General features: G+C 37.9%; 2 protein-coding genes across 6 annotated transcripts in view; one reads left to right on the top strand and one right to left on the bottom strand.

The window, feature by feature from the left end:
• The window catches only part of NDC80 (NDC80 kinetochore complex component), a 35700-nt gene extending 14036 nt beyond the window's left edge, over positions 1-21664 (bottom strand). Inside the window, exons 1-12 of one of the 3 annotated variants that reach the window (XM_059880944.1) lie at positions 21540-21664; positions 19825-19934; positions 18041-18118; positions 14993-15116; positions 14715-14887; positions 13935-14037; positions 12002-12091; positions 9759-9852; positions 8599-8705; positions 7658-7802; positions 6058-6263; positions 2207-2359 (exon numbers count right to left, since the gene is read on the bottom strand). In XM_059880944.1, coding sequence (XP_059736927.1) covers positions 2207-2359; positions 6058-6263; positions 7658-7802; positions 8599-8705; positions 9759-9852; positions 12002-12091; positions 13935-14037; positions 14715-14887; positions 14993-15116; positions 18041-18118; positions 19825-19925 — 1374 coding nt within the window. In that variant the 5' untranslated portion in view covers positions 19926-19934; positions 21540-21664. 3 annotated transcript variants of the gene reach the window in all.
• A 44-nt stretch (positions 21665-21708) lies between these two features.
• METTL4 (methyltransferase 4, N6-adenosine) overlaps positions 21709-26708 on the top strand; it is a 29515-nt gene continuing 24515 nt past the window's right edge. For 2 of the 3 annotated variants that reach the window (XM_005224176.5, XM_010818837.4), the window contains exons 1-3: positions 21709-22141; positions 23944-24078; positions 24731-25124. In XM_005224176.5, coding sequence (XP_005224233.1) covers positions 24738-25124 — 387 coding nt within the window. In that variant the 5' untranslated portion in view covers positions 21709-22141; positions 23944-24078; positions 24731-24737. Of the gene's footprint in view, positions 22142-23943; positions 24079-24730; positions 25125-26708 lie in introns of those variants that run through there. The other variant, NM_001205883.2, reaches the window with a different exon arrangement.

Raw genomic sequence — 26708 nt, 5'->3', positions numbered from 1 at the left:
CCATCAATAAGAAAATAAAACTAATTTTACTGGAATTTCCATAACTATAGAATGTAACTTGCTTTTGGTTTTGAATACTTGCAAAATTCTAGACTGGCTTCTCTATTCTGGAAATTCACTGCTATTACTTAAACATTCTTTAAGTACATGTAATTTAATGTTATCTTTCTTGAAAACAAATTATATGTAGGTTTTATTTTTATGCTCTGTTCTCTCCATGCATCGTTTTCCCCTTAATCCTTTCCAATTCTTTAGCCTTATATGTCCTCTTCATTTTTTTTGCTCCTCATTCTAACTCTGTTGTTAATAGCAGAAGACTTGAAACATGACGATTGTCTATCCAACAAGGACTGGGATGTAGAAGCCGCGCAAAGTAGGACTGAGGCTGCAGAAGGAACAAGGAAGATCTGGACCCTGTCAGGGAGAGGGCAATTTCCCTCTCTACTTTTCCTGAGTTCCTGTGGCAGGACTTAACATAAGAGTGAGAGAAAAGGGGCTCTCACCACTTCCCCTTCCACCGGCTTTTTCAGTCTGAGGTCTAGGAGGCTGACAAGGTAAGAAAGCTTAGCTTATGCCTGCCTTTGTCAGATGTCCCAGGACTTCTCAGTGGCCTTGGTTTTCCAGCTGGTGATTGCTCAAGTTGGCTTGCCAAAACTGGGAGGCAGGAGGGAGGTGTTCTCTCACCCACAACTCTTTTAAAAAAAGTATACAACTCCATGGCATTTAGTACATTCACAAGGTATTCTCATTCTGTAACAATTTCATCGCTCCAAAAGAAAACTCTACATGTTTTCAAAACCCTACATGTTTTCAAAACCCTACTATGTTTTCAGTAGGTCTTCTGAAATCTTCGCTGAGTTTTAAATTTTGGCAGTTCTTTTTTGAAGGATGCAGTTGCCTCTTTAATCTCTTTAAGAACCTTTCTCCAAATACTACTTATTGGTAGACAGTGGGGGCTGCATCTTCTTGACGCTATTTTTATTGTCCTATTATTATGTAAAACTATTTCCAGGGGGCAAAGAAAAGATTCTTCTTTTCTGAGAATATGCATTCTTTTTGCATTGGGTAATCTTTTCTACAGTAATTTGATCCAGAAATTGTTTTCTTGCACTGATACACCAAACTACTCAAAACACAGGTGAGTAAACTCTATCTGCCTACCTACCAAGCAGCTGCTTGAGAAACAAGAGTAAAAGATTAACTGTTTATTGGATGCATTTTTTTTCTATTGAAAATAAGCTTAGATTTAATCAAAATCTGTCTGCCAATCAACTGCAACATGGAACGTAGGGACTGTATCTTTACATGTGTGTGTGTGTGTGTTTTTGGTGTGCTGTGCAGCTCGAGAGATTTTAGTTCCCCAACCTGAGATTTAACCTGGACCTGGCTGAATCCTAACCACTGGACCACCAGGGAATTCCTCTTTCTGGGTATTTTATCTCAGCATCTAGCTGGTATGGAATGTAGTTGATACTCAATAAATAATTCACGGAACGAAAGAATGATTCTTAAGAGAAAAAAACACATGGTTTTAGACTTTAATTGACATTCTTATATTAAAAACTATTTTGAAAATTAACATTGTTTGGGGGGCACTTAAAATTTTTCTTCCTCAAATTACATCCTTGGCCATATCTGAAAATTATGTACAGTACTCTCATTATTGGCCGCTGGTGGTACTTAATGCTCTGTTATACTTCATGCCTTCCTGTGTGTCCTTGTGCCTGAAAACCTTTCCACAGATCACCCCATAAATATCTCATCTTTGAAGATTTCATTCCAGGTTCACCTTTGCTGTAGAGACTTCTCTCAGTTGAGAAGAACTGATCTTGTTAGTATATCGTGTAAAGACTTCTAATAAAGCATGTATAAAGTATTTATTTTGTCTTTCTCCCTTGAGATGAGTAGTAGCAACTTGAGAGCAAGCATCAGGTCTCATTTTTGTCTTAATCTTTGCATCTATTTTATATATAATAAAATCTTTTAGAGGAAGAGAGGGAAGATGAGGCTTTATAATTCGAAGAGTACGGTACAATAGAGAGCAGGGGTCTACTACCAGGAAGAAAGAAGGCAAGTTTCAGTGTTGTATTTCTACATTTAGTCCTGAGTTATGGACCTGCTGAAGTTTAAACTGTTAGTTATAAATATTATGAGCAGACATCAATCATATCACTTAAAAACCTTCGAAGTACTCACGATTACGTACATAAACTTGAGCTCTGTATTTGACAAGGCAGTTGGCACCAGCGTCAGGATTAAACTTAATTTCAAAGTCATAACCTTTGGAATTTTCAGCACCCTTAGGGATAAGTTTTAATTTTCTAGCCAATTTATGATACTCTGTTAATTGTGTTTCAATCTGTAAGAAGAGAACACAAAAAGAAACACTGAAATAAAACAAACAATTCTATTCCATATGGTTTTCAATTGGCATTTTTTTTTTGCAGCTTTACTCAAAGATTATGTGTTTTTCATTAGTTTTAAAGTTGGCATTTTTAGTAGTAACAGTAGCAGTTTTAAAATATAAAGAATGAAAGATTTTATTCACACTAAATTTTAAGATAGTTTTAACACCATAATTAATTAGTAAGCAATATGGTTAGACAGCATCACTAACTCAATGGACATGAGTTTGAGCAAACTCTGGGAGATAGTGAATGACAAGGAAGCCTGGCGTGCTGCAGCCCATGGGGTCACAAAGAGTCGGACATGACTTAGTGACTGAATAACAACAACAAAATAGTATTGTTCTTCCATTTATCTGACAAGGAGTTTGGAATAAAAGTCCATGTTGAGGTATTAACTAAAATTCACTTTTTAAAGTACCAGACAGAGAAATTATCAAACAGAAACAAACCTTAGCTTTGTCAATGTACAAAATAAAACATTTCATTTATTTAAAACGAGTGAACTGTAGTCACTCAAGTCTCTGAATGTTATTTCAACTGTTTTGATAAAAATATTTTACTAACATATTCCACATTTCCTGGTCTTCTTCCCTCCGTTCAGGGTTCTGTTCAAGTTACATCATCAGAAGTCTTTCCCTCTAACATAACACCCCCAATTTCTCTACTCTCTTACTTGACCCTTCAGAGCACTTGTAACCACCTGAGAGAGATTACTCATGTGTTCATCGCCATCACCTGAAAGCACGCTCCACAAGAGCAGCTGCATCCCTTGCAACTAGAACAGTACTTGGCATAGAGTACTCAGTATCTGATGAAATAAACAAACCTGCAGAGTCTAGGCAATTTATTTTCATATAGTTACCATCTATAAAATGAATACTTTGAAAGAAGGCAAGGGCAAAAGTACCTATCAGAACCTGCTTAAATAATCTTCAATTTCTAAAAACTTAAAAGCAACACTTATATGCAAAATTTAAGATTTCACATTAATAAATCAGGAAATCATTTCAATTACTATAATTTGTAATATAGTAGCTCTCCAGGGATGACTAAGGTATGGAGTTCTCTCTGGCGTTATACTAAATAATCCTAGAAATTGTTGTTTTTCACTAGGATTTTGTTGGTGTAATAAAGCAGTTTTCACAAGGCCATGTGCTCCATCCTGCCAGATTGTGGGGACAGCAGAAGGAGATACATTTCTCCTTCCCCCAGCCAGTTCAGACAGAGAACATGCACCACATTCCTCCTGAAGAGTCTGGAGGTAGCCTCAATGCCCATCTCAGCAAAGAGCTCTAGAAGCAGACTCCCAGTCAGAGGTGGTGGGTGGGATAAAAATCAGTCTGGAAAGAAAACTAAGGGGTGGACTCTTTATGCTGGACTTTAGTATTTTGCCTCCATTCTTTAACCTCTCCTACTCAGTACCCTAAGGTTTTCTTCCCACTGACCATGGCCCAGCTGGCCCCTCATTAGGCCACTGCTTACCCACTTCCTGGGTAATTTTCTTCTTTCAGCCTGATCCTCCAAATCAAAAACAGCACTCATACAGCTAGTTTGAGCTAGTAAACAGAGTTCACCTAGTCTAGAGATTCATGACTTCCCCTCTCCCACACAGTGCTTGAGAGACAAAATGTGCTAATAACTGTTGAAGTGACATTTCAGGTTCACCGACCTGGTCTAATCACACTTCAGTTTGTAAAGAAGGGAACTGAGGCTCTGAGAAGTTAGATGCTGTGCTGAGGTCACATAAACGTGCTGGCAAACCCAGGGCTACAACAAAGGTTTACCAAATTCTAGGTTCAAAGACCTTTGCGATCACCATCACTGGCTAGAAATACGTATTTTTCTCTTTTATACACAGGTACAGAGATGAGCAGGTCAGGAGTACGAGGGAGCACAGATAATTAAGGCAAAGCAAAAATCTGCTGAAATGGCTCAAAAAATGAGGCAGTGCTTATTGCTCAGGCTGAATTGTGCATTCCATATTAAGAATTACATACGCAGCTGTGTAAAATACAGATTTTTAATAATGTAAAACAGTTAAAACCTGACCAAGAAACTGTTTCATTATGCTTATAATGAACTTCACAATATGATCAGGGTGAAAAACCCGAACTGCCCCCATAGGCAAACGTAGATGCTTAAAGGAGCCTTTTTAAAAAGACATGCCTTCTGGGACTTCCCTGGTGGCCCTGCCCTTCCAATATAGGGGATGCAGATTTGATCCCTGGTAGGGGAATCGAGAACCTACTTCCTTTCAGGCCTTTCTTAAGGGGCCTTTGTCCACTTCCAAGATGCTGATATTTCCAGAGTTCTATCTTCCTCCTCTGTATTGTTCCTTGGTGAATTCGTCTACCCTGTGGCTCCAATGACAATATATACAGATTTTTACCAAATCTATACTGCAAACCCAGGTATTTAATGCTGCAGTACAGGCCCATGTAAAATAGTCTGTAAGATATTTTCATTTAAATGCTGCATGGGCACAACAGGTCTAGCCTACCATCTCCTCTCCTGACTGCCAACTTCTCCATCTCTTCTGTTCCTAAGTGGATGATACTACTCATTACCTGCCCCATCACTCAAACCAGACCCTGGTGTCGGCCCCCTTTTTTTCATCTCCTTATTCATTCTACCTCCTAAGCAGACAGAATCCACCCATTTCTTTGAATCTCCACTAGCTTTATCTAAACTTCAGTCTGTAATTTCTACCAATTACTTCCCACAGATCCTTATCTGACTGCTTTGCTTCCTTCTATCCATTTTATCACATTATCAAAAATGAGATCTTTCTGAAATGTGATCTTATGTGTTTAACGTATTAATGGTCTGCTTCCTGGAGCTTTCAGGATAAAGTCTGAGCTTCTAAACGTGACAAGGATGTTCACCACCTGGTCTTTCTTATCCTTGAGTCTCATCTTCTGCACATGCCACATCCCTTGCTGTTAGGCTCTAGCCACATGGAAAGCTCAGGACAGTAGAGTGCCTGGTGCTGCTTCCTCCCTAACTTCCCCACACACGTCACTTGCTGGCTCCCCAGCCTGGCCAGGCTAATCCTCCCTCCTCACATTCCCAATTCAGCTCAGGTCTTACATCTGCAAGGAAGCCTTCTGAAAACCACCGCCATCCATCACCCTACACTACGCACACCAAAATCCTGCTCATGTGTACTACAGGCTTCCTCAGTATGTGGTGGAGGTCTGACCTCATGGAAGAGAAACGTCATCTAGAATGGCAGTTTCTTACGTTCCCATGTCTTTTTATCCTCCCTTTGCACCCGACATGGTGAGCGGTACACAGCAGATGTTAAACACGTCTGAGCAGTGAGGACGTAAATGAAGAAGTGACTCATGTCCACTTCTAGAATAAAAGGCCTGGGACTTATGAAAACTATTTCCACGGCTTTAGAGACGTTTTTCCTTCATTTCTTGGTTCACTATTGGAAAATACAGGCTATCTTAAGTATGACCGAGAAATTGGGCTGTTACTGAATTGACATGAAGGGATGAGTCTGTTTTTAGTAAAATGTCAATGCTGAAAAATTTTACCTCTTTAGCCAATTTCTTCTACCCACTCAGTTCTTCTAAATTGGGATGGACCTTTACAAAGGTAAGTTCTGATGAGGTGCTGCTCTGGGAATGGTAAGACATACCGCCTCTTTGCCTCGGGCATATTTCAGCTCCTCATTCCACAACTGCTGCTGTTCAGCCTCTAGGTCCTTGGTTAATTTATTAATGGTCTGCTGCAATTCATTTCTTTCATGATTTATTCTCTCAACGTCTGCAACCGAGTACTTCTGGTTGTCAACAATATTCTGTAGTCGAGAATTCTCCTGTTTCATTGTTTCACATTCTAGTTCTGCATTGCAAAAGAAATAAATTAAGTTCCTTCAATTCTAGTTGATTAAGATGTCTAAATTTCCTTGTCATTATGGAGAACAAATATTAGTGGCCAAGTGTGAACTATTTAAAGAGTTGATGTAGAGCAAAGCTAATATATAATCAGACTTACTTGGAAAAAAATAAATCAATTTAGCAAATACTCCAGATAATTACTGTCCTTGATATGACAGATGATCAATATTCCAAAGAATAAGAGTTAAATCAAATATCCTAAGGAGTATCTATATAATTCCTACATGAGACAGGCTCAGGCGTAAAACCCTTAAAAGAGTAAAATCAAACTAGGCAGAGACCTGGGAAAATAGTATAGTAGGTCCACATAGCTATTTATTTTGTAAACTGCCAGCCAATGGCTCTGTGATGTGTAGATATCTTTCTTTGTGCTACCTTTGGCACCACAGAAGCATCCCACAGAAGCAATTCATGGGCCACAGTATTTTCAGTTTTATGATTAAGATCCATATGTGTTTATGAAACGAAGGTTAGGAACACACAAGATATAAACAAACTTTAGTTGGGCTTTTATAGCACCTTTTCATGTTATTTTCAATCAGGTTAAGCTGTGGAGTAGCCTAGGCGGTAGTGATAGCGATAGAGGATAAGGCAAATACAGCAGACTGAGGCTAGCAAAGATTTAAAAACCTGGCTTATTAATTACAAGGTGGAATTGAAGATATGTTTATGTTCAGACAGCATATGTTCTTAGGTTAGGTCTTGGCTTCAAAAAGCCAGGTATCTGAAAACATGTTAGAAGGTATAGTAGGTTGAATCATGGTCACCCAAAGATGTGAAGTGCCAGACCCTGGAATTTGTTAACAATACTTTATTTGGACAAGGAGTCTTCATAGATGGATGTATTTTGCAGTAAGGAGACTATCCTGGATTATTGAAGTGGGCCCTAAAGGTCATAAATATTCTGAAAAGATAGAGAGAAATTAACACAGACAGAAGAGAGACATGCACACAGAGAAGGCAGTGTGTGGATGGAGGCAGAGACTGGAGTGGCGTGGCCACAGTCTCAGGAATGCCATCGGACTCCAGAAGCTGGAAGAGGCAAGGAATGGGTTCTCCCACAGGGTCTTCAGAGAAGGTGTGGCCCTGCCAATTTCCAGCCTCTAGCCTTTTGTGAGTGGATAAATTTCCACTGTTTTAAGTCACCAAGTTTGTGGTAATTTGCTATAGCAACCTCAGGAAACGGATATAGAAGTCACTAAAAACTTGGCGGCCTGCTACCAACATTTACCATTAAGAGGCAGAAAGATATCGATGACAAGGTTGCTCCGTATGTGCTGAGCCCTGTGTATGCTCCCACCCCAGCCGAAATGAACTTTCAGCACTAGTTGTGCTTACCTACTCTAGAAATTTCTTCATCGAGACCATTCAATTTCTGGTCAAGAATGGCTGAATGAGACTCCAAATTGCTCATGTATGCCTGATACTTCTGAACATCTGCTTGTAAAGAAGTTTTCAATTTTCTCAATGACTCTAGACGATTCTTTAAAAGAAAAAGAATATGAAGTTAGTTATTCTTGTCAATAATTCCATACTTTACTTGAAAGTAAAGCAATATTCAAATTCATCTTAAAGAAAGGTAAATAAATTAGAGTTTTCTTTTCAGTTTTAGAGGGAGTCAAAAAGAACTAGAAGGGGAGTTTACTGTTATTACCCAATCGAGAGGAGTACTTTTCAGAAGCCAATTTGGGATAGATAAAGTCAACGGCCAGGTTGAAAAAGCACAAACATTTAAAAATCTGTTATTTTATAGAACATTTCAGTATCATAATACACAAAATAACATTAGATATCTGGACATCATCATTTAGCTTTTAGAAAGCCCTCAGGATACAATATATTATACAAACTCGTTGATTATCATTCTCTTTCCACTGATTACAAAGCTCAGGGCCTCTTGTTGGTGCTCCCATGAGGTATGTAACATGGGGACCTTGTTCTAAAGATCCTTTTGGTCTGATGTAAGTAGATAAGATTCTTTCATCATATTCTGAACACCGTTAGTCCAAGACAGATAGATCACAAGGGAAAACAAAGCTCTAGGGAGACCAAACATGTTTTCATTAGGAGTTGTGGCCTATATAAAAAAAACCTAACTTTTAAGAAGCATATTTTGCTAATGCATTTCCTAATGCAAATTTATGCATTTTAGTGCATTTTGCTAATGCATTAAAAAAGTTTTTTTTCTCTATATATAAAGAAATAGCTAGTTTTCTCCATGGAGATCCAAGAATGTCAGTAAACGTGTAAGCCTATTGAAGATAACCATGTTTACTAACCGGTTCTTTTTCTCTTTCTTGCTCCAATCTTGCAATTTGTTCATTCAATGCTCTGTTTTTTGCTGCTAATGATTCCAGCTTGGAAGCATCTACGTTAAATAAATCCTCTGGAGAAAAAAACCCCAAAATTTCATAAGGTCTTAGATCTGCCTAGAAAATTCCTCCCCACGTTTTTACCATTGCTCTCTCACTCACTTCCTCTAGTCTCTACTTGAAACCCTCTCAGTGAGGGACCTCCTACCATCTGTAAAACTGCAATCCCTCCCGTGGTCCACTGCACTCTCTGCCTCCCAGCCCTGCTTCATTTTCCTCTTAGCACTTACCACCATCTGACTTACTGTTCATTTGATTATTGTCTCTGTCTAATAGAATGCAAGCGCATGAGGGCAGAGATTTCTCTCACTCATTATTGTATCCCTGGTGCCGACACCGTGGGCGGCACACAGTGTGTATATAATAAATAGTTTGAATACATGAATATAATTTATATGCTTAATTATAACCAAAATAGCAAAGAAGTCACTAGTGCTTATGGTTTCAGATCACTATGAATTTTCCTCTTTAAAAAGAAACCCAACATCATATACTCTGCTTGCTCCCTTTCTCACGTGGACACACTGAAACTGTCCTCACTATTCTTCAGGAAGGTCTATCCCACGGACACACAAGAGAATGCTTTCATTTTTTGGGTTGAGAGTGGCAGGTATCCTCCTATTCTGAATGATTCTATAGTCTTTAGAGGATAGCTTTATACATCTTAAACTTATCTATTTTACCTACCACTCTGGCATTTTACATATGACTATTATAAAAAAAGGAAAATGATGTAAAATACCTATGGAACATTTTTTAAAAGTTAGCCAGTAAGTTCTGAATGTCACTAGATCATAGCTGAGTGGAAAAATAATTTCTTTCTTTGGAAATACAATGGCCCCTTAACTTTCTGACATGAATTATGGGAGACCATAGATCTTTTCACTAACTGGTACTTTACTTATTAAAATAATAAAGCAAGGACATCCTTTATTTCTCTCCACCTAAGAAGCAGTTATAATAAAAATAAGGAGGTATCTAAATACATTCAAAGTGAGGAGCTCATATAAACATTTGGCATAATAAGATAAGCTACACACCAGCACACTAGGAGCAAAAGCACTTACTCAGCTTGGACTGCAGCTCTGCATTCATCTCCTCAAAGCTGTCGGCACCAGTCATGAAACTTTCATAGCATTTTATGGTGTAGTCCAAAAACAGCTGATTGGGTGAAGCAGATTTAAAAACTCAGTTGTGAATCTCTATTTAGTTTGTTTCACTTTTCTAAGTGAAAATTTAAATATGAATGAAAATAATGAAAGTCAGGAATACCAAGTGGTTACATGAACTCCTGTAAATGAGACACAAACCTAGGGAATATCATTAATTATGCTGCACAGATTTACTCAGTCTGCTACTTCTAAAGTGAATAATGAGGATTAAAAGAACACTTAAATTTGAATAAAGGTGTTATTTAGTAAATGGTAAAAAAAAAAACAAAAAACCCAGAAAAGCCCATATCTTCAGAGAAGGGTTTTGAGAAGGTGAGATGATGCTTATTAATGCAAACGTAAGCATCTTTGGGGATAATCTAACCTATGAAAAATTTAAATGAACTGCTAATCATTTAAATCCAATTAATCTGACAAGATTTGGTTATGAAAGCCAGAACATAATTAATAAAGGCTATAATTTACACTGTAACTTCAGGTTAAAAAAATGGCATAGTTAGTGGAGATCTGAACAGTAGAATATTAGCACTCAATATTTAGCCAAGGGAAAGTAACACTCCATTTTGCAGTTCTGAGGTGTTCTGGTCACTGAGGATGTATCCTTTGTTAGGAGGCAAGGAGAGCTGATAAGAATTTTCCACAGTTAGATGAAGTCAGTATCCCTTAAGACAAACCAATTCCCTCTGCCCTGATGCTCTGCTTACTAAGCAACCTTCTCATTACTTGGTTGATACGGAAGGTGTAACCTGAATAGGTGGCATGAGTATTCCTGTAACTGGAAAGACGGATCACTGGGGGGAAATAAATAGATTTTCACTTCTCTTTGGATGTGAATTTGCTAAGAGTGAATCAGTTTTCTTAAGTTTGGTTGATTTTGATTTTGAAGGTTAAAAAAAAACAACTGAGTCTCTATATCCACAAAGCAGAGACTCAGAACCTGGTGAAGTTTGGTATCTTGGTAATTCTTTAAAATTAAATTAAAAATTAATTTTTAATTTAAAATTAAAATAACTTAAAAATAGTACTTTATAATTTCCAAAGAGCTTCTTTATATATATTGTCATCTGAAATAACAGCTAAGATAGCAGGAATAACTTTGACTGGTTTAACCTTTAGGATGACTATCAAGAAATTAGTATTTAATTAATTTAGTAGGTGTTATAATTTTATTTGGGTAAAAACTGAGGTATAATAAATTTAGTCTAGCACACATATTGCAACATGGGAGGAGAATTCTCTCAAGAGGATCAGAGGCTTTCTAGCTGCTTTTCTAGCAGGGATCACCAATGAAGTATTAAGTCTAAAACAAACAAACAAACAATTAGGCAACACCATGGCAGTCAGTACATTTACCTTTGAATTTGAACCACTGCCTAGGTAGTAATAAAAGATGAGGTTGAGGCTATTTCTACTTTCTTTTTATGACAAATGTTCCAGAAAGTGAAGAACACAATTAGAACACAGGATGTTTATTTTTCATCTTAGGGAACCGCATAGTGATTGGGTCTTTTATATAAGCTAGGGGAAACTGATGCTCAATCTCAATACTATAAATTTATTCCTTGGGGTGGGTGTTTGCTCCATTTGGAGACATAAATTTGTGTGTTTCAGGAAATAGGGCGGAGTTAGTTACAGTTTAGGCTCCATTAAAGGACGGTCTGGGAACCAATTTAGACTATTTTATCTCAGTCACTTTTAGAAGTGGCAACTACCCTAGCTAAAATGGTCTAAACAAAACAAACAAAAACCCCATATGCCATCTATTTTAAGACCCAGTCTTTTATGCTTTGTGTCGACAAAATATATTAGAATAATGATGCCAGTACTGATTATCTTCATTCTAAAAGACAGGGGAGAAAAAGAAATATTATATCTACACATAAACAATAACATGTTATGTTTTAATTCTAATTGCCTTGTCTTTTTTACTTAACATTTCCAAATTTCTATGCTTATTTATTTTTAGGAAACTATAGTGTGAATCCAAGAGTAAATCCATTGACTAGTATTTCCAAAAATAAATTTTAGATTTTCAGGAAGCAAAAGAGACAAGTTCTACAAAAGACTATGTTAATTTCAATAATGACACACTTAGTAAATAATATCAGATGACTGATGTTTATGGTAAAGTAAGGTACCTTATTATGCATAATTCCATCTTCAGTTTCTTCTCCCCAAGGCTGTCCATCATCAAATAAAGGTGAGCTTTCTTTCATGGCATTATGTAACTGGTCAGTATACAAACATATTAAACTGATTAACTTTATGAGGAAAAACACATTTTTCAAGTTTTGCCAAACTTGTTTTCAGTGTCATTTTTAGAAGCATTTACATTATTGCATGACAAAGTCTCTTGAGAGGTTATTCTTTTAAACCTTACAATATAATCCTTTTGACAGTTTAATAACTAAGTCCCTTAGGATTAAAAAAGGATGGGATCCATATTTAGTTCTATTCTACACAGAAAAATATGCTTTCCTGGTGGTTCAGTTGTAAAGAACCTGGCTGCCAATGCAGGAGACCTAGGTGCAATCCCTGGGTCGGGAAGATTTCCTGGAGGATGGAATGGCAATCTACTCTAGTATTCTTCCCCGGGAAATCCCATGAAAAGAGGAGTCCACGGGGTCGCAAAAGAGTTGGATACAACTGACTAAACAATAATAGAGAAAAATATGCTGCTCTTTTACACTGTTAGTAGCCCATTGAGAACATATGTATTGCTACACATTTTAACATAATTCTGAGAATTGAAAACAGAACTGCCAAAAAAGCTAAGCCAGTAATAATTATTTCTCTTAAATGAACTTAATTTTGGTGCTCAAATGTTATACACTGACTCCTTCAAAATGTTTAAGAATGTACTTCAGGTTGAATCTTATATTGAAGACAATATAAAGTCTTCATTTAAACAAATATTTAAGCTGAAAGTGATAGCAAATAATAAATTATAGCAAAACATTCAGATGTTTGTAATTAACAAGCCAGAAGGAAAATGCCTAAATGTTTTTAAGGCACAGAAATTCCACTTCAGAACATCTGTTTTATAACTTGTTTTAAAAATAAAATTAAAAAGAATTTGCTATAAAACCTAAAGATACAATGTATATCTAGTATAATCAACACTGAGCTAAAAAAAAAAAAAAAAATGGACTATGCATTAGGAGTATAAAAGAACAATAAATTTTCTTAGCCTAGCACTCATTTACAGGATTGCTGAGTGGGGATACTGTCCTGAGTCAAGAGTTGCTTGTCCTATCCGCTCCTTTCCTGTTCCAAAGGCACTCATAATCCCTTTTGTGTATCTAGAGTGGATGCAGGCAAGCTCCGTCGACTCATCCTTTACCTCTTCTTCACTTGACAAGGCCTCATGTGACAATCAGATTTAATTAAGACTGAAAGACATGCAGGGCATAGCCCAAGATGAAAAGCAGAATCTCCTACCTGTCATCAGGGTAGATAAAGACAGTTTCTGTTGCCGTGTCAAAGGTCCTTGTGAGAACTCTTGCTACTCTGCAAAGTTCAAGGTGAGCCTTATGGAGGCACAAACAGATCCCCAGAACTGGAGAAAAGACCTTACTACAAGAACTGAAAATTCTGAACTGAGAAGATTTGGTTGAAAAAATTTTAATCTGAAATCATATAAACTAGAAATACGGACTTGAGTAAACTTCCCTTACATTTACTAACAAACCACCACTCCTCAATATTATAAAATATGAGAGGAGAAAAGGACTCAGAGGAATCTGAGATAAATGTTCGGGGGAAGTTCCTACTGACATTATTTTGCTGTGTTTTTTTTTGTTGTTGTTGTTTGAATTTTTGGGGGTTTTGTTTGTTTCTAGCTGTAAAACCTCATGAAAACAAACGATCTCCTTGCCTTTGGGATATTTCCCTTCCTCTCCTGTGGACTCATGTAGTAACATTTTGAAGAACATAAAACCAAACGTGCTCTGAAAACTGACTCAGACTTGGAGCTAATTGGTAAAAGCAATATTGGGAGAGAAAAATATTCTGAGGAGGAGGGGAAAAAAATCTTTCCTATGTATATATTTAAAATGAGAAATCAAATACCTTGATGCAGTCTATTAGCCAAACCAAGGCTGCCACAATGTGAGGCCACGTATGAGGGGCCCCCACTGTATACATGGAGCTTTTCGATAATGCAAAAGGATACCTATGAAAAATTAGAAAAAATAAGCTAGCATGTTAATTTTTATAAAAATAATGGCTAAATTAAGCAAGAAGTTACATTTAAAAAATTCCAAGTATATACCAACAGTCTTGACTTGTTTAGAAGTAAAATACTTGTTGAGATTCTCTTTGTCATCTTACTCACAAATGATTTTGTGTATTTTTTTGACAATTACTTTGTACATGTATCCCCTAAATTGCAAAACTTGACTTACAATCAAATAGGCAGGACTTCTCTTCTGAAAGATTATTTGTTCCCTCAAATGCAACGTATCCTAAATAAAACCCATGTATGTACTTCTCCTCAAGTCTATCTCTCCCTGTGTTTATCCTACGCAGGCTTTTCTGGACTCTTATCTCACTCCATTCTCACCAGGCTTTGACACCTGTCTTTTCTGATCTATAAAATCTGCAGTATCTAGTCCATCCTATCTATTCCTTGTCACATGAGTCGTTGAGGGTTTTATGATCTATCATCTGTACTTCAGTAATAATTCCCAAATAGTTGTTTTTTGTCTTTTCAATTGACCTTGCATATGTGACCCACAGGGTCCATCTTAAAATATACTACTTCTCAAAATCTTTACACACTTATTGAGTTTCATTCTCCTCTGTGTTCCAATAATCTCTCTAGGCTAAAGAGAAATATAACATACAAACCCAAGATCTCTAAAGATTCTTGGAACCTCTTCTTCAAACTTTGTGTCAGGAAGTTCATACGAAGGGCAGAGGAAGCCATAAAGAAAAGTGAAGATCTTCAGGAAGTCTTTAACAGAAGGAGCTTGTAGAGATTTCATGGATACACTATATGCATAACCGTTTTCTGAAAGAAACTACAATAATTTTTAAGAAATGTCAAATGTTTCACAATAGGAAAATTATTGAAAAGTACTTAAAGAGAACACTCACAGTTTACAATATTAAAGAATATAAAATACCTCACAGAGCTGTCGAATACATTGCTGAATAAATGCTTTGTCATTAAGTGGTCTTGGGTCCTTGATTTTTTCAGAAGTGGAAAATATACCAAACTGACTATTCCGGGATCCAGGTCCACTAGTTCTGCAAACAAAATCAGTCAAAATTATTTCCTTCTGTGGTGAAGCCTGAATTATTTCAAAGCGATCTTACGTATTTATTCATTTGGCCGTGCTGGGTCTTAGTCGCGGCACGTAGGATCTAATTCCCTGATCAGGGATGGAACCTGCATTGGGCCACCTGCATTGAAGTCTTAGTCCCTGGATCACCAGGGAAGTCCCATGATTTTATATTTTAACATCAGCATCAAAGATTAAAATTCTTCAGTTTTTATTTAAACAGATTTCTCTTATTCAAAGCAGAGAAAAAAAAAGCACATAATGAAGATTAAAGTATAAAATGAGGCGGGAAAAAATACTCTCTAACTCTGCATCACTAACATACACATTATCCTCTAAAAATATGTGTTCTGAGTCCAGCAGGTTCTCTGCACCAATAGTCTTCCAGGTCTCTTCAACAACACAGATCCTTTCAACACCCTACTCACCCCTTCATGACGGCTCCTTTACTTCCAATCTCTTTATTTGCCATTATTTATTGTGAGAAAATTACCTTTGAGATGTTGAAATAGATTGTGTGTGCTTTTTTCATGAATGTTATTGTCATGCGATATTATGTATCTGACTGTGATTTACCATAAATATATGTTACTACTTTTTAGTCATTAATACCTATAGCATATATGCCCCATTCTAAGCGCCATCCCCCCAAACAAAACTTCATTTGTTTAAACCTTTATAATAATTCCTTTTGCTAATCTTTGTGGCCCAACTTACCTAACTATTGTAGTTTATTATACTTGGAACAGTACTTTTCTTTATTGGACAGACTCCACAAAGCTGAGTTACAGCAAACATTGCTCTAATATCTCAACTCTGTTCATCAAAACGGAGTTTCTCCCTGCAAGTTTGCTTGCCGCTTTCAAATTCTCTTCTGCCCAGGCTCTCAAAGTTCTGTAACTTGGGCCCTCTTTCACTGCTGCTCTGACTAATTAGCTAATTTCCCCCCTGAGGATTTGCTAACTTGAGAACCACTCTCCTACCTACTGCTAGTAGTTACTCTTTAATATGTACATATATTTTTTCACCAAGGAATACATGTATAGACTCAGCTCTTATTTTACACAAAACGCTAATAACTTTTCAAAAGTACTAATAGCTTTTGAAATTATTAAAGTATTTCCTAACCAATCAAAATACTGTAATATTCAACTTACAGTTTAAGAGTGTAGGGTCTAGAACCAGAGTCTGTGGTTAAAAATGCTATCTCTGTTACCAGTTGTATGACTTTGGGTAACTTACTTAACGTCTCAGTGCTTCAATTTCCTTATCGATAAAATGAAGACAATAACTATCTACACATAGAGAGTTCTGAGGATTGAGTAGAAGAGACATAAAATAGCACTTTTCTGGCTTGCAAAAATGCTCAGCAAACATTAGATTTTATCATCATTATCCCCATTATCTCTGAAGTTTAGCTCTGAGATCAAAGTTACATTATAAAAATTCCTTAGGATTTTTCAGCTAGAATGAACACCAGAGACAGTTTAACCTGGGTTTATGACAAAGATTTTTCATAAGGTAACAAATATGTCATCTCTAAATATTTTCAAAGTAGTTAAATAAACACCTGTCTTGAAGTTACATTTTAAGTTTTGGTGAGATTAAAAAAAAAAAGTTTGTTTTGGAGTTGGGAATTTCTTTAAAAAAATTAACTTTATTGAGGTATAATTTGCTTAGAGTAAAATGCACCTGCTTAAAGCACAGTTTGATGAGGTTTGACAAGGTCCACACCTGTGAAAGCTCTACCATGATCAAGATCAAACGTTTCCATCATCCCAAAGTCTCATCCCTCTAAACAGTCAATCCTTACTTCACTCCAGACAACCTCTGATCTACTCTAGACAGCGGTTCTCAAAGTGTGATCTAGGGGATCTGAGAAGTCAAAACTCTTTTCACAATAAAATTAAGGTTCTTTTTCACCCGTTTCGTCCTCATTCTCTCTCTCCTGAGTGTACAGTGGAGTTTTCCAAAGGCTGGCTACATGATGCCAGATACTGCAGCAGACTGAATTCAGAAACAGATGAGAATCTAGCTACCTTTTATGAAGCCAGACATTAAGAGACTGCAAAAACGTAAAACAATGTCACCATTCTTAGTGAAATACTTTTGTTTTTAAAAATAAAGCATGTTATTTATGTTAACATGTAATAGGTTATTGTTATTTTAACTTGAATAAATATTAAAAATTTCCCCCTCAGTTTCAATTTCTAATATAGTTAATATCTACAGATATAGCCCATAAGAGTCCATAATATTTGTTTTTATTGTTGTGCAGTCGCTAAGTCATATCTGGCTCTTTGTGACCCCATGGACTGTAGCACGCCAGGATTCCTCGTCCTTTCAGAGTATGTTCAAATTCATGTCCATTGAGTCGGTGATGGCTTCCAACCATCCTCTGTCGTCCCCTTCTCTTTCTGACCTCAATCTTTCCCAGCATCAGGGTCTTTCCCGATGAGTCAGCTCTTTGCATCAAGTGGCCAAAGTACTGGAGCTTCAGCAGCAGTCCTTCCAATGAATATTCAGCATTGATTTCCTTTAGGATTGACTGGTTTGATAATATTTAAGAGTATTAAAAAGTCTGTGACTAAAATGTTGGACTAGATATGATGATTCCTAACGTTAAAATGCTGATTCCAGAGTGTCTATGTGAATTTTCCATCAAGAATTCACTTGTAACAATGAAACAGTGGTCTGAATGTTTTGATGTATCTTTCAGCATCATCTAAGGCAAATATAATCAATTTAACCATTTAAAACAGAGGAAAACAAGATTATAACTTTCTGTAGAAAGGGACCATGATATCTAATTTTTTGTACTTTGAATATTTAACTCAATGTATGGCTATAAGAATCTTTTCCATTAGAATTAATAAAAAATATCATTACCTTTTACCAAATACAGAGGTTTTTCTTTCAGATGTGGGTCTGTTTATGTTCAATTTTCCAAAGGTTGATTTCTCTTTGCTTTAAGAAAAGGAGAAAAACAAACTCTTCAAATGAATGGAAAAATATTAGTTCAAGAGACTTTTGGAAATTTGTTACCCATTCCCAACAAAAATAATTCAAAAGCATGAAAATTTTCAGCAGCAATTACAGTTGTTATAAATGGGATAGGCTTATAATATAATATACATTTGCTTAACTAAAGTGTTAAGAAGAAAGTAGGAAAAAAAAACATATCTACATTGTTATTTTAATTATCTTAAAATATGTACACTTATGGATAACAATTTCAAAGGAAAATGAATAATTTAAAAATAGGTATTTTCAATCATAGACTGATAGTCACACTCAAATTTTGTTCCTTTGAGGCTTACTCTTTATTAGAATGTGGCTATACTTAAGAACATACATTATGTCAATTACTGACCAAAAATATTGACAAACGCAGTCTTTTAGCTTCTGACAATTTAAGGCACAAATCTGCAGTAGTAACATGCAAAAGTACAAAAAATTTCTCTGATTTCAGAAGAAAAAAACGTATAAGTATTTCAAATTTCTAAAAGTAGCAGAGACTCACACAATGTAAACCTAAGTAATTTAAGAGCAGTTAGCAAGTAACTTGTACCTTGGTAATACAGGATTGATACAACTCATATAGATTACAAATAGCCTTCTCTTAATTTTAAGAAAATCATTCACAGGGAAAAATTAGTTTATGATTGAAAGTTCTCCCCACCCCCAGTTGATTTTTTATTGAAAACCTAAAAAAAAAGATTGAAGTATAGTTGATTTATGATGTTACAGGTATACACCAAACTAAGTGTTTATTATATAGGTTGGCCAAAAAGTTCGTTGGGATTCCTGTAATAGCTGGCATGTATATACATATATATACACACACGCATATACTTTTTCAAATTTTTTCCCATTACAACTATTATACATTATTACAGGATATTGAATACAATAATAGCAAGTTCTTCTGGACACCTTTCTTGGACACCAATGAATCTCCAGGAAATAGTTTAGAGAAGCAGTGTTCTATAGGTGGCTCCTAAACTGCAGTCAACTGTCAGAGCAAGTAATGGTTTTGATTGAGAACTGTGCTAGTTGACTAAACTGCAGTAAACTGAAAATTATAGCACAGAACCTGCTCAAACAAGCAGCTCTGAGGAAAGCAGGAAAATAAGAATGAAAAGAGCACTGAAGGGGAATTAGCAGTCCCTTAGGGATTGCCTTCGGAGAAGGTGATGGCACCCCACTCCAGTACTCTTGCCTGGAAAATTCCATGGATGGAGGAGCCTGGTAGGCTGCAGTCCATGGGGTCACTGAGAGTCGGACACGACTGAGCGACTTCACTTTCACTTTTCACTTTTATGCATTAGAGAAGGAAATGGCAACCCATTCCAGTGTTCTTGCCTGGAGAATCCCAGGGGTGGGGGAGCCTGGTGGCTGCCGTCTATGGGGTCGCACAGAGTCGGACACGACTGAAGTGACTTAGCAGTAGCAGTAGGGATTGCCTTACAAAGTTTGTGGCTTTTGAGATTTAACTATCAAATGAGATAAGACACAACGTGGAGTAACGGCCCACTCTAGCCTTCACTGACTCCAAATCAGGTATCGCTGACAACAGACAAGATTCATCACAATATTACTCACACTACATATTTGCATTAACTACGTTTACAGATTTCTCGGCCAAAGACAATAAGACATGAGGTACTCACGTTTGAGGGGTATGGAGACCTGGTTTATTTAAGTCCTGGGATCTTAATTCCTGCATAGACAGGCGGCCAGCACCACCGGTGGAAACTGAACTGCGTTTCATGCTTATGACCTGCATTCATAAATTTGGTATTAAACAAGTCTTTCCAGATGTAGATGGTACATTAAACCTCAACTATTATCTTCATCCTCAAACAGAAAGGCAGACAAGTTTCATCGTTCTTTCCTGGGTTATCTTGTCATGTAAGCTTAAGTCCTCATTTACAGGGAATATTTATCTATTTGATTTCCTTTAAAAATTTTCAACAAGTGAAAATACTTACTAACTGCCTACCATGTACAAGGGAGTGTGCAAAGCAGTACAAACAATAGAAAGGTAGTAAAGGTATGATTCCTCTTCACAAGGGAATTTATGGTAGTTAAAACCCTGAATCCTAACTCTGATCACATTACTACTGTTGGCTGTGCCTATTTTGATGGGAAGTCAGAGGCCACCTGACAACAACTACCTCTGATGTTTCCTTTGGTCTCAAAGGAAACCATCCTGTTTTCTTTTCCTAATGGCCATCCTCTTTAGCTCTGTCCTTCACCTTCTCTTTCTCATTTATAGTCTTCAATTACTGGCCCTCTTGCTTCAACCTCCCTTTTATCAAGGATAAATTATCTGGTCTACAGGCTGTGTCCAGTTCCTCAGACTACATTCACTTCTCACGCCCTTCCCACCTCCTGGGGTATCTTTCACTGACAAATCTTCGGATTCTATTGTTGCTTAGTCCAACCTCACTCTGATCGCTGCAGGACAGGCCAATTAATCTGAGATGCCAGGGAGGTGAGGAAATAAAGTAAAATGGCCATTAATCTTGAAAATATCTCTTAGAATGGCAAGTCTTAGGCAGGGGATGTGTTAATTTCTTCCTTCCTGTTATCTACAGGTGGACAGGGTTCTGAACAAAGGCACTTTAGTTTAACAGGCAGAGGGGCAGGATTCTCTGAGGCGAACCATTATATATGATTATAATAACAAAAGCAACAGAAAACAAGTCAAAGAAACAGTTCTAACTAGAGTCAAAATTGGCTTTTTTCTGCAACAGGATCTTGTCTTCGAGGCATTAGACACTGTACTCCTCACCTTTCCAGGTCCTGCCCTGGTTTCCAGGACAATGGACATCTGTGGTTATCCTTTTCTCTAAGCTCTCCTTTGTCTTTGAAACTGATATACTCTTTCCTTCTTTGTGTGCACACCCATTTCTTCTTCAGTATACACTTCTGTATCTATTAAACTTTTCCACTCTCACCTATATGTTTCCTCCCAATCTCCACTTAAAATGTACTCTCAGAATCTGAGATTAATACTTCTGCATGTACTCCGTACACGGCATCGGGATGTTACACTAATAGCTCAAACGCAAAAACAACAAACAGTTCCTCATCTTGTCTTCCTCTATGTGCTCTCATCAAATTTTCCCTTTTTCCTCTCTCCAGGCCCTCTTCTTCCCATCAGTGTCCGCTTGGCCCACCCCTTCTCCCTCGGAAAATCACTGCCATAAGAAATGTACTGGACTGCGGGAAACTAGCGCCTCGTACTGACTGACTCGAGAGGTCGGTTACAACAACAAACACCAAAACGTCGCCTCCTAGGGCTTGTGAATCTAACCTGGCGACCTGGCGTTCTCCCTCCAGCTGCCCGGAGCAAAATTAACCAAAAATCATTAGTTACCTTTCTTCCAGCTTCCCGAGACGATCCAAAGACCGAATTGCTGTAAACCCTGCAACTGCCCGCTGGACAGGATAGCAGCCGCCAAAACACAAACTCCTTCCACCCGCCGCCGCCTTTCGAATTTTAAAATCTCCGCCGGCGTGTACGTCATCGCGCAGGACGTGCGCGCGCGTGCGCAATTTTCTTGCGCAGCTCTCGTACGCAAGTGTCGCGCGCCGCTCCTCGTCGCCAGACGTTTTGCGTGTTGCTGGCGCGCCGCCACCTCACTGGCTGCACTGGTTTTTCCTGGCCACTGTAAGCGTCCTCTGCAAAGTCAGGTCCGACCTTTGAATTTAGCGGTGAATGCCGGAGCGCTGTACGTCACTGAGTAGCGAGCAGAGCGCTCCAGGCCTGGAAACGCGTTTTTTTTCCGTACAGCAATATGGTCGCTCCCGTCGACTCTTAGAAAAGCAGAATTTTTTTTACCCCCCCGGCCCCCCTCCCTCCCCCCCCCCCCCCCCGCTTTGTCCTGAAAGGCGTGTTTTTCAGGATCTCTGGGTTAGACGCGTGCTGTTTCATGAAGCAAGTCTGGGAAGTACTGGAAGTACTGGGAAGCCGGCGAGGTAGGCGTTAGTGACAGCGAAATGTGGCCGCAGTCGGCCTCAGGGTCGCGCTGCTGATGCAGGCGGGTTCTTTACGGACTGAGCTAGCAGGGAAGCCCAGTAAGCTACTTTGGTAAAACAGGACATCACCCGCTCTCCTGAGTTTGAACTCAGAGTCAAACACAGCCCCAAACCTGGAAAGTGGTGGGGGTGACAGGGGAGCTCAGAGCCCCAGGACTGGATACCTGGATCTTGTAGCAGTTGTGCCATCAACGAGTTGTACATACTGTCGTGGTCCGGGTGCGGGTTGGAAAAGGATTTCCAGACATGAGACAGAATGAGAGGGAAATAAAGTTTATTAGAATGGGAGACGCTGTTAGAACAGCGGGCCAGCTCTAGGGAAAACCGACGTTGAACAGGGGTCCTTAGTCCACTTTTATACCTAGGGTACAAGGAGTGGAATAGGGGTCTTGCGGGTCATTTGCAGATTGGATGAGGCATGTATCCTGGGTGGGGGAAGAGTAGGGCAAATACCTTCTCTCTAAGGAGTAGGAGGGGAGACAGGTTATACTGTTCCATTAATAGTTACAGTACGGGGAGGGAAGGACCATAAGGGTCTGGTTTTTCTATTCTTGCATTCCAAGACCCTCCTTGGTTTTATCTGCTCTTTCGTCCTAGGATCACCACACATACTTTAGGGCAAGTCACCTTTCCTGTGTGAGTTTCAGCCTTCCCCTCTACACTTCTAGCTTGCACTCTCCGTTTTAGGACCGCTTCGCCACAAGTGATGACTCTTGATAACCCGTGGGCTGTAGCCCACCAGGCTCCACTGCTCATGGCATTTTCCAGGCAAGAATACTGGAGAGAGTTGCCATTTCTTCCTCCAGGGGATCTTTCTGATCCAGGGATGAAATCCCCGTCTCCCATGTCTCCTTTGGCAGACGGATTCTTTACCACTGAGCCACCTGGGAAGTCTTGCTGATTCTGAAGGGAGGACCAGTAACAGAATTACTGTCACCAGCAGCGTTTATTTGATTGCTTTGTGTGAAACACGAGCACAACACTTAAAAGTTAGTTACCTTATTTAATTCTCTGAATTGCCCCCTAAGATGTCCTAAAATGATTAAATCGAAGCTCAGTGAAATCAAATGACTGGTCCATGGTCATAATGCTAATGCAAATGATGTTAGAAATTTGAATCTATATACATTGCTACTGTTATTAACTGTGCTATTAACTGCTTAATGTATTTCTTATTTTATTTCTTATTCTATATCACCTTTTAAGTTCTCCACTACACAACTTTTAGTAAGCAAAATCCAGAACTGAATGCCTTTTTTGGTCTTTTTTTTTTTTTGGCTGTGCCATTCGGCCTATGGGATCTTAGTTCCCTGACTGGGACTGGAACCAAGAACCTGGAATCCAGACTCTGTGAAAGCCCAGAGTCCTAATCACTGGCGTACCAAGGAATTCCCTAAAAACTGTCTTTCAGGAAAAGATAAGTTCTGAAAAAACCTAGTTGCCAGAAGAGGACTGCTCAGAACCAATCGCAGATCTGGACTCTTTACCTTGCAGTTTTGCTAGGGGTTAGTGCTTCTGATATCCTGTTACAATTGCATTTTGCTGTTTTGACTCTTTCTGCACTCCGTTGGTAGCAGTGATTAGTAAAGCAGTTGTGCTGGAGGGGCTTACTGTAGTAAGTGTGGTTTAAAAATGAGCTGACACCCTAACAGCTCCTATGGAAATTCTGTGGCCTTCTCTAGGCTTATGTCATTTAAAAGGCTGAATTCTCATAGGTAATGCAATATTCTTTGGTTTGACAGGACACTCACCATTTTAGGATTCAGTGTCTTCGTGACTTGTAGGCTGTAGACCTACTGGCTAGAGCCAAGTGCCAAGCGGGAGGTTGTATGGAGGCTCGAGAAACAGGAGGATCTCTTTGGGATTCCAGAAAAAAGGTCAGGTTTTCACCCTCTTTGGTCAAGTTGGATGAAATTTTTGAATTATCAACCCTGAAATTAAAAGTTTACATTGTTTTAGATATAGAGAATAGACTTATGGACATGGGGAGCAGGGAGGAGAGGGTGAGATGTCTGGAGAGAGTAACATGCAAACTTAGATTACCATATGTAAAATAGATAACCAATGGTAATTTGCTGTATGTCTCAGGAAACTCCAACAAGGGCTCTGTATCAACCTAGACGGGTGGGATGGGGAGGGAATTGGGAGTGACGTTCTAAAAGGAGGGGATATATGTATATCTATGGCTGATTCATGTTGAGGTTTGACAGAAAACAGCAAAATTCTGTAAACTAATTATCCTTCAATTAAAAAATCAATATTAAAAAAGTTTATACCGTTTTAATGTTTCATTGCAATGTTTTTTAGTTTTTCTTAGTCCTACTATACATATTAACAACTTAAAAATTTTAAATTCGCTTCTGTGTACATTCAAGTTTATATACTTGCACATAAAATCTACATGTGTATGAAGTATATTTTTATTGAAAAACAGGACATTTAAGAATTTCTCAGGGAAGTTTTACTTCTAGTCAAACTAGGGTTTTACTTCTAGTCTCTAATTCCAAGAGGTGTTTGTATGTTTTAAAGGAAGAGAATGTCTGTGGTGCATGAGCTATCACCAGGATGGCTGCTGGATCACCTCGCTTTCATTAACAAGATAAGCTATGAACTTCACCAGCATCATGAGCCTTGTTGTAGTAAAAGCCGGCCTACTTCTGTTCACCTTGATTCTCTTCACATGGATTCTGTGTCCTCTTTTGGAGCCTCTGCTACATTTGTTCCTTCTACCAGTAAGCCAGAGAATGATGATAGAGGAAATTGTGAAATGTTCATACAGAAATATGTATTTCGATCTGAACTCTTTGATATCAGCAAACCTTATATAACTTCCGCTAATCACAAAGAGTGCCAAGAAAGTAAAGAAAAGGAAGATCTAGTAAATGATGTTAAGAAAGAAATCTTCATTTCTATTAATGGCAAGGTAATAACTCTTAAGAAATTTTTATTTTTCTATACAGAACACAAATGTATCATTCCAATGTCTTAAATATCTTGTGATTTACTAATTCTAAAGAATAGTCAATAAATCATAGTGATACTTTAGCATATCCAGAGTAATTTTAATTTTTTGCTAACATTCTACCATTTTTAGAAAACCAAATTTGCGTATCTCAAAAGTAAGCAAAGTTGATTCAAAAGTGAATGCTCTGTAAATTAACAAACAAAGCTACACAATAAAAAAACCCTGTCTGCTTAGGTTTCTGTATGAATTGCATGTTTTTTACAAATATTTTTGCTTAAAAACATGTTTTGTTCTCTATAAAATTCTAAAGCAGTATATAGATTTGGGGGGAATTTTAGAGATTTTTCCTTTGGGGATAAACTTGTATAATAAATGTTTGGAAGAAGGGTAATGTTTTTGAAAGATTTCTAGTAATAAAACTAGAAAGTTACTATGGGAAATGTATATATTCTGAAAGTATATATATTTGTATACATATTGGTGTTATCAGAAGTTTTGAGAATACCATTAGGGTCAAATTAATTATGTTTTAAATACTTTTTATGTACTTGAAGAATTCAGAGATGATTATACCAAGTCCATTTCAGATAGATTATATTAACTTTTTTGTTGTTGTTGTTAGAGATAGGAGTTACATTCATTATTCAACCAATAAATGTTTCTATGTGCTGTTGCAAACAGAGTGAGGAAACAAGATAAATATAATCTGCCTTTTGGACCTTATAGTTGGGTGAGGAAGAAAGATACCAATATAAGAAAGCATGTTGAGATGTATAATAAGGAAAGTAATAGAGATTCCATTTATTCATTCAGCCAAAAAACTTTTGTTAGCCTGCTAGGAGTTTGCAACCATGTAGGCACTGAGATTTCAGCAACAACAAGTAGAAAGTCCTTGCTGTGTATTGTACTCACATGTTCTTTGGAGTTGTTACATGTAGAACAGATATATCTTACCTGTACTCAATCTTCAGATTATGTGTAAAGATCTATTAAAAGTACATTGCAGATTTTTTTTTGGTGTAGAAATTAAGAAAGTTCAGAATAATTACCCCACATAGCAACTGATAGATTTCACTGTTGACTCTACTACAGTATTAGTTTCCTTGTGTCCATGGATGTCAGTGCTACATTTTATATTATATCGTTCTAGTTCTTTCTAACAGCTAGGTGGCCTTTTATCACCCATTAAGTTTGTAGTAATAGTAATAATAATTATTATTATTTGAGAAAGCTTACCTCCCTAGTCCATACTCTTTGCACTTATTTCAACCTCAGTAGTTAATTATTTGGAGAAGGCAATGGCACCCCACTCCAGTACTCTTGCCTGGAAAATCCCATGGATGGAGGAGCCGAGAAGGCTGGAGTCCATGGGGTCGCTGAGGGTCGGACATGACTGAGAGACTTTCCTTTCACTTTTCACTTTCATGCATTGGAGAAGGAAATGGCAGCCCACTCCAGTGTTCTTGCCTGGAGAATCCCAGGGACAGGGGAGCCTGGTGGGCTGCCGTCTATTGGGTCGCACAGAGTCGGACATGCCTGAAG

This window comes from Bos taurus, chromosome 24, assembly GCF_002263795.3.
Source record: "Bos taurus isolate L1 Dominette 01449 registration number 42190680 breed Hereford chromosome 24, ARS-UCD2.0, whole genome shotgun sequence".
Classification (NCBI taxonomy): Eukaryota; Metazoa; Chordata; class Mammalia; order Artiodactyla; family Bovidae; genus Bos; species Bos taurus.
This window is presented reverse-complemented; position numbering and strand designations above follow the sequence as displayed.